General features: G+C 38.9%; 1 protein-coding gene and 1 long non-coding RNA gene across 2 annotated transcripts; one reads left to right on the top strand and one right to left on the bottom strand.

The window, feature by feature from the left end:
* Window positions 1–3: 3 nt before the first annotated feature.
* Window positions 4–2,442, top strand: LOC121856941 (digestive cysteine proteinase 3-like). Its single transcript, XM_042352728.1, has 6 exons — window positions 4–75; window positions 546–698; window positions 844–1,026; window positions 1,335–1,529; window positions 1,714–1,879; window positions 2,070–2,442. The coding sequence occupies exons 1-6, from the start codon at window positions 4–6 to the stop codon at window positions 2,273–2,275; spliced, it is 975 nt and encodes a 324-aa protein (XP_042208662.1). The 3' UTR covers window positions 2,276–2,442.
* Window positions 2,443–2,546: 104 nt separating this feature from the next.
* On the bottom strand, window positions 2,547–7,840 carry LOC121856942. Its single transcript, XR_006087083.1, has 4 exons — window positions 7,763–7,840; window positions 7,085–7,233; window positions 4,045–4,115; window positions 2,547–3,282 (listed from the first exon to the last, which is right to left on the bottom strand). It is a non-coding gene; the product is annotated as an uncharacterized LOC121856942 (long non-coding RNA).
* Window positions 7,841–8,175: the final 335 nt, after the last annotated feature.

Here is an 8,175-nt window from a genome sequence, read left to right as displayed (position 1 = left end):
TAGATGAAGGTGACAGCATTGTTCTTGTGTGGTTTGGCTCTGGCCACCGCCAGCCCCTCCTGGGAGCACTTCAAGGTACAGTAAACCCTTCATCATCCTCGAGTATTACTTGATCACCTGGAGAGTCACTTGGCTAGAGTGGGGAAGATAAAATAATGAAAAACAAATCAATAAATAATTGTAAGATTGAATGTTAACTGTGACAAAGTTCATCACATGTGAGCTAACACTTAAACTTAATCTGTTTACTAAGTTTAAATCTGTCACTGTAGGTCAGTAAGTTTATCAGGTGGAGTTTGTGTTACACCTTATCCTTCGTATTTCATAACAAGATTCAAATAATTTATCTTTGGAATAACTTGTACTTAATGATATCATTTACCTTCAACAAAATTTCCCATTTTTCACTGACCACTTACAGACAAATTTGATTTATTTTTTAATCAGTGATTTCTGACTAGATCTTTATCATTACTTCAGTTTGAAATATTTCGAGATGTGATACCTACATGATGGTGTACATGTGTGCGTATTGGCTCCCACAGGCTCAGCATGGTCGCAAGTATGTTGATGCCGAGGAGGAGCTCTTCCGCCAGAGGGTGTTCCAGAAGAACGAGCAGTTCATCGAAGACTTCAACAAAAAGTTTGAGAGAGGCGAGGTCACCTTCAACGTGGCCATGAACCAGTTTGGTGACATGGTTAGTCTGTACATCATTTGATGACAGTTTTATTAAATTATAATATCTTTTGAACATTGAAAAGATTAGTGAACAATGAAATCTAATTCCTTAACTTGAAATAAATTCTCTTATTCCAACAACTAAAATTATTGTTGTTTTACAGACCAATGAGGAGTTCAATGCTGTGATGAAGGGATACAAGATGGGGTCTCGTGATGAACCCAAGGCCGTGTTCACCGCTAAGGAAGGCCTCCCAATGGCGGCTGATGTTGACTGGCGCACCAAGGGTGCCGTCACCCCTGTCAAGGACCAGGGACAATGTGGCTCTTGCTGGGCTTTCTCTACAGTAAGTGACCTGATGTGTTTATCAGCTGTTCTTCAGATAATTTACCAGAAAATTTTCTCTTGGAATGTGATTTAAATAAGGTATTTTTCCTTCTCATTAATCATTGTTGTTCTTACTCGAATGACAACCATATATAGAGTGATGGTACATACTTGGAGCTTTTAATATAATAGTATCACATTATTATAATAAAGCACCACAGAGGTCGGTGTACCTTCTCTTACTACACACATAAGGCTGCAGTATTGTCCAGTTATACTCTTATATTGAGATAGTTCTAGAGACTGACTGCCACAACTCACCCACAGACCGGCTCCCTGGAGGGTCAGCACTTCCTCAAGTATGGGGAGCTGGTGAGTCTCTCTGAGCAGCAACTCGTCGACTGCGCTGGAGGAATTTACTTTAACCAGGGATGTAATGGTGGATGGGTAGATAGAGCCTTCAACTACATCAGGGACAACGGTGGCGTCGACACTGAGGCTTCATACCCTTACGAGGCAAAGGCAAGTCACCCAAGCTCTCTTAACGTCTTGGAAAAGAACAATTTATTAAACAATTTGACTTAAAAAGAAATTGTTTCCTAGAAAGTGGTTTGTATTAATCATCAATGCTTTTTCTAATGATACTTAATAATCTGTACTTCAGGACAAACTTACTTATACCTAATTCACTTTGTCTTCCATTCAGGACAAGACCTGTCGCTTCAATGCAAACAGCATTGGTGCCACGCTCGTATCTCATGTGGACATTGCACAAGGAAGTGAAACTGGCCTGCAGCAGGCCTTATCAAGCGTGGGTCCCATTTCTGTGGCCATTGATGCTTCTCACTTTTCCTTCCAGTTCTACCATGACGGTACGCACACACACACGCATGCATATCACATACTGCTTAATACAGCACTTTTACTTTTGTCTTCTTCGCAACTAGTCGCTTGATCTACAATATTTACAGTACTGTACTTGTAATGATGATGGTATTTTATTACTCAAGAAAACATGTGGCTGTACCACGATAGTTTTCAACAGTTATATTTGTACCACAGGCGTCTACTACGAGCCTAACTGCTCATCAACCAACCTGGACCACGCTGTGCTTGCTGTGGGATACGGCTCAGAGGGCAGCCAGGACTACTGGCTCGTTAAGAACTCCTGGGCCTCCACCTGGGGCTTACAGGGATACATTAAGATGGCTCGCAACAGAAGCAACCACTGCGGTGTTGCTTCCGCTGCCTCTTACCCGACCGTCTAGAGCTGACTGCATATTATCAGACCAGCACACAATGGCAAATGGTGCCCGTTGGTGCTACTCCCAGGCATGAGAGACCTACCATAAACTCTGGGACATGAACACCTTCACACATGGAGGTGTGTTGATGTAAATATGGAGGAGCAATAAAGAGCATAGTATATACAGAATAATAGTTTTTTGATAAGACAAGTCTTGAATATAACAAGGAAGTTGGTTCAACTGCAGCACATGAATGTGAGTTCAGGCCTGGAAAACGACTCTGGAAAAACCACTTAGAACACAACGTTAAGAGTATTACCTGTATGCCTCACAGTATTATATCTTCTGTAGTAAAGCCGACACAACCACAGACAAAGAGGCTGGTAGAACCTTCATAAAGCACACAAAACTGAGGCAAGTTCCCTTGTCACAACAATGTCAATAAGACACTCATTAATAACATTATGTTTCAGCAACACTTCTAATTATAAGTTGGTCATAAGTGTAGTCAGAGTATGCATGAATGTTAACAGATCATATACTGTACTGTATATGTATAAACTGTAAAGTTTGAATGGCCAGAAGTTCAGTATTAGTTGACAGTTTCCACTGTGTTAGATAACAAACCCATCACACAGGTGACCTAGGCGATGTCATCACCTTATATTAGTGTGAGAAAAGTAGTGTTGAAGTTATAGCCAAGTCCTTGTTCATTCCCAGTCAACTATGCAGACTGTACAACATAATAAAAACCTATACTCACCAAAGTGTTGACCATGATGTAGATGTGACAGTCGGCTACAGCTCGGAGGGCGGCCAGGACTACTGGATCGTTAAAGAACTCATGAGGCACCAGCTGGGGTGAACATGGATACATCAAGATGGCTCGCAACATGAACAACAACTGTGGTATTGCTACTGACGCTTCCTACCCAACAGTCTAGAGGCCTCAACAAGCCAGATCTCCACGTCAGGTCAAGTAGTGGCTGCTGCTGCTGCTCCCCATCATGAGAGACTTACTAGGAACTCTGTGTGACAAACACCTTCATGTATGTGTGTCTCTGGTTCTCTAATTTGAAGCCATACATAAATGAATATGGAGGAACAATAAACAGCATTGACATTTTTTGTTATTGTCGTATTAAGTCCTAAATATAACATGACAGCTGACTCAAGTGATGAACATGAACAAGAGTCCAAGCCTGAGAACCATCCAGATAAATAATGCAAGAAATTGCTTCAAGAATGACAACTGTACACCTGACCTTTGATACTAATTCTACTGTGTAACAATAAGTGTTATATATCACACAAACTGGGGTAAACAAGGTGATTTAGTTCATATTGATTCAGCATAAAAAGTACAAAGACAGTGTACAGACAGAGTGTTTTGGAAATATGTTTCATAATTCTGGGGTGTATTCCTGAGACATACATAAGGATAAATGACTCAACAACCAGTATCAATACCACATAGTTTTGGAGTTAAATAAAAACATTTGGTATGGGAGGACTGCAACAAATCTTGGACGTAAAACATTTTCTGTAATCCTTGTTCCTACTCACCTCAATTCTATCTTTTTATAAAGAAAAAGAAAACTTCAATAAATACTTATTTTATGTCCCCTTTAAGCAATATCATCTTGTATTACTGTATTCCCATCTCAGTCATCCAGGTAATATCCCTTGTCTGTAAGAGCTGCAGGGAAATATTTAAGGTAAAAAAGACAAATTTCACTTACAAACCAATGAGGAGCCTGCCTCTCCCTGCCTCATCCTCTTCAACTCACCTGGAGATGTTAAGTCAGTCCAGAGTCGAACCTGAGGTATCTGTCACCCACAGCAGGTATCATGGTCACTACTGAAATGTATATGTCATTGTCAACGCATATATGAACTGCTTATATATATATATATATATATATATATATACCTGTATATATATATATATATATATATATATATATATATATATATATATATATATATATATATATATATATATATATATATATATATATATATATATATATATATCTGGTCTCATAACTATTTACCTGGTATCTAGTGTCTCAGCCTAGGGACTGGATGTCAACTAACACACCTCAATAATAAAGGAGTGTAGAATCCCTGTGTAGAGATGATGGAGTACAGTATAAGACAGTGTGACTAATCAAAACTAACTAACTAAATAAGAGCAACGTGACAAAAACATTGACATTCCTCTTAGGTCTAGTGATAAGCCTGTACAGAGACAACCACCAGCACCAAAAGATGATCAGAGACTCCATCAATGGGCCCAACATAACCCAAACTTCAAACTCACCCTCAGACTTGGTATTGGGACAAACATCGCTCCTTTCAACACAAGTATGTACCCATGACTAGAGCCTTCTCAAGTGGTGTTATCATGTTTTTTACAAGAGTATAGTCAGTGCCGCCTGCATTTGCTATTCTAACATTTCAGAAATATTTTACTGTATCACACTGGAACATTAAGAGAATTTAAATTACAATGAAGAATTTCTTTATTTCTTCAAACTGCAAATTAATACAGAAATAAATTAATACAATAAAATAAATCATTACCATTGTAGAATATAATAGTTTGGTTCTTTTCAAAACTTTTAGATCATATAATGTAGCAACAGCTGTTAAGTTTATGGAAGCATCTTGGATATAGACAATGGATATGGTGTGTAGATCATGGGGCATAGATGAGTGTTTGGAATGTGGAAAAAATAGAAAAAAATATTAAAATAAATTTATTCCTTCCATTGTAATATAAATTCTGTTGAAATTCCAGCACCACCTGTCATCACGTAATTAAGGTTGATAATTGTGAAACATGGTTTTATGCCGGTAGCTCTTGCTTGACACAATTGCTCAAGGTATTGGATATTTGGACCCATATTCTAGAACCGGGGTGGTAATATCGACAATATTTACCTAGATTTTGCCAAGGCTTTCGACAGTGTACCCCACGAAAGGCTGAAAATCAAACTGGAAGGGTACGGAATTCGGGGAAATGTCCTAGCGTGGATAGAAGACTTTCTACATGACCGCAAGCAATGTGTGGTGATTAATGGCACGAAATCGTCATCTGTACCTGTAACAAGTGAGGTACCGCAGGGTAGTGTATTGGGCCCGCTGTTGTTTGTTTGTTTCATAAATGATATGCCTGACGTTGTACACTCCTCCATACAAATGTTTGCCGATGACGCCAAGTTATTTCGGGAAATTAAGAACCAAGCGGACTGTGAAGAGCTGCAGAAGGACCTCTGTGGGCTCCAGGAATGGTCGAAGGAATGGCTGCTGAGATTCAATGTCACGAAGTGTAAGAGGATGCACCTGGGGCGTACCAACGGTAAGGAGGCGTATCATATGTCCCAACGGGATGAAGAAAATGTACTAGTTGAGACTGTGTGTGAGAAGGACCTAGGTGTGTATGTTGACAATGAGCTGAAGTTCTCGGGCCATTGTGAGAAGAAGGTAAATCAGGCAAATAAATTATTGGGTCTTATAAGAAGGTCGTTCAGATATCTAGACGGTCCGTCCCTCGTGACGATCTTCAGGAGTGAAGTGCTTCCCCATCTGGAGTACTGTCACCCCATCTGGTCCCCGAGATATGCTAGGGACTGTCAGTTGGTTGAAAATGTTCAAAGGAGGGCCACCAAGCTGGTGCCTGCACTTCGGCATCTCAGCTACCCTGCGAGATTGGAGCGCCTGAACTTGCCTAGCTTATACTACAGACGGGCAAGGGGGGACCTAGTTGAGGTTTATAAGCATCTCAGGGGGCACTACTCAGTTGAGTGTCCTTACTTGGAGCTGGCGGGCGCTCGCCCCACAAGGGGTCACAGCTCAAGATTGAAGAAGCCGCAAGTCCGGAAAACCGTGAGGGCAAACTTTTTCAGGTGAGGGTTCAAGCTCTTGGAACAATCTGCAGAAGAAGTGTTGTGTGACACGAGTGTGAGCTCTTTCAAGAAGACTTGACCAACACTGGAAGCGGGTTCAGGTACATTCAGGAGCCGGTGCATGCCCAGTATTTGCCAACAGTGCGTATTGACAGAACGTGACCCGATGTGGCAGGCCTGACCTTTAGTGAAATATAAGGAAAAGAAATCGTGACCACGATCGCCCAAGCGGCTAACAAGCGATCAGCTGGCGAAGAGGATAAAGCTAACAAGCCGATCAGTGGCGAAGAGGATAAAAGTAAAAAGTAAAAGTATAACACTAGTGAAAGCCGGCAACACCAACTACTGTATCACGATGCCACTCAAATTATTATGTTTATATTTTATTGACAGACTCAATGTTGTTTCATAAATTGAATAGTTACAATACATTTGTTAAGTACAGGGGGCCCCCGGGTTACGGACGGGTTCCGTGCCCGGGGACGTTCGTAAGTTGGAACACGTGCTATATGCGTACTGTACGTGCAAAACAATCTTTAAAATTCCACTATATCAGAGCCTAAGTCCTTATATACACCTAAAATTACTTACTTTAAGACAAAAGAAGAAATAATGAAAAAAAATACAGCAAATGAAAGTAAAAAAATAAGTCATCAGGTAAATAAAATACGTACTGTAAATTTCAAGGTTAACCTTGTTCGTATCGATGGGCGCTCCTAAGTCGGGGACCTCCCGTAATCTTAGTATCTTTATAAAATAATTCACCACGATTAAACTGATTCATGAGAAAGTCTAAGTTACTCGGTGGCCGCCTACGCTCGCCAGACTGACATTCATCACAGTAATAATCCAATAACATTATTTATACAAGTGAATCATAAATTATATGAATTATACAGAAAATTCCATGATATACCTCTGACAAGTACATTAATAATGAATTAATACACAACTTTTACTTTTATCCTCTTCACCACCGATCTGCTCTTTATTAGCTTGGGCGGTCGATCACGTCTCTGTCAGGCACTGTTGACAAAAGCCCACCATCCTCACATGCTAGGGTCACTGTGTGTAAAAGAAAGTCATTACAAATAGGCTAATATTCTACCTCTATTAAGTACTGTTATTTTACAAATATAATAAAGGCATATACATAAACTGTGATGTTGTCTAGTTAATAAAATGTGCATGATAACAGGACTTTTCTTTGCCTAAAAATGGATATAATGGAATAGACCCAAATCACTTGTGATATATCAGTGCAACCTGACACTACCAACCAAATCTTAACTTACCCTAATCTAATGTAACCAAATTTAACTAAATTTATTGTGCCAACTTGTTCTAATCCAACCTAACCTAACCAAACCTTACCTATCTAATCTAACCTGACTAAACCTAAATTAATTTAACCTAATGTAACCAAACCTTACCTCTCTCATCTAACATATCCTAATCTAACCTAAACAAACCACTATACTGTTTTAGGGTCGCTAATAATCCTTAAATCCAGTTATTATTAAATATTTTTTAATAATAATAATAATAATAATAATAACAATAATAATAATAACAATAATTTATTATTACCCACCGAATTTCGAGAATTTTATCTTTACAATCAACAGTTCAAACAATTCTAAGAGACTTTTCCTCTATGACGTTTCCCGAGCGAATGACCTACATTATTATTATTGTTATTATTAGCCATTTAATTAAAGTGATACTCAGTTGATCTCTTTAATACTACGACAATACCTTTAACCTCATTTAATTCCTCATTTAACCCCACTAAAAGTCCTCTGGATTTAAACTCATTCATGAAACTATTTATTTACATCAGTTTTCTTTGTTGGAATAAGAGAAAATGGAACTTATAAATGGGGTACTTATTTACTTTTTTATTATGGTTGTACAATGAAGCATATTTTGTTCTTTTTCTTTAGTGTACTTTATTTTATGCTTTGAACATTTGTCCAGGTGTCGGTTAGGTATTTTATGTTTAGA

This window comes from Homarus americanus, unplaced genomic scaffold, assembly GCF_018991925.1.
Source record: "Homarus americanus isolate GMGI-L3 unplaced genomic scaffold, GMGI_Hamer_2.0 scaffold44060, whole genome shotgun sequence".
Classification (NCBI taxonomy): domain Eukaryota; kingdom Metazoa; phylum Arthropoda; class Malacostraca; order Decapoda; family Nephropidae; genus Homarus; species Homarus americanus.
Note: the sequence above shows the minus strand (reverse complement) of the source record. Positions and strands in the feature narration are given on the sequence as shown.

Excerpts from the sequence above, each read along its gene's own strand:
- LOC121856941 (XM_042352728.1), top strand. The coding sequence starts at position 4 with ATGAAGGTGACAGCATTGTTCTTGTGTGGTTTGGCTCTGGCCACCGCC. Across the intron at positions 76-545 it reads CCTCCTGGGAGCACTTCAAG|GCTCAGCATGGTCGCAAGTA; the intron begins GTACAGTAAACC and ends TGGCTCCCACAG. Across the intron at positions 699-843 it reads TGAACCAGTTTGGTGACATG|ACCAATGAGGAGTTCAATGC; the intron begins GTTAGTCTGTAC and ends GTTGTTTTACAG.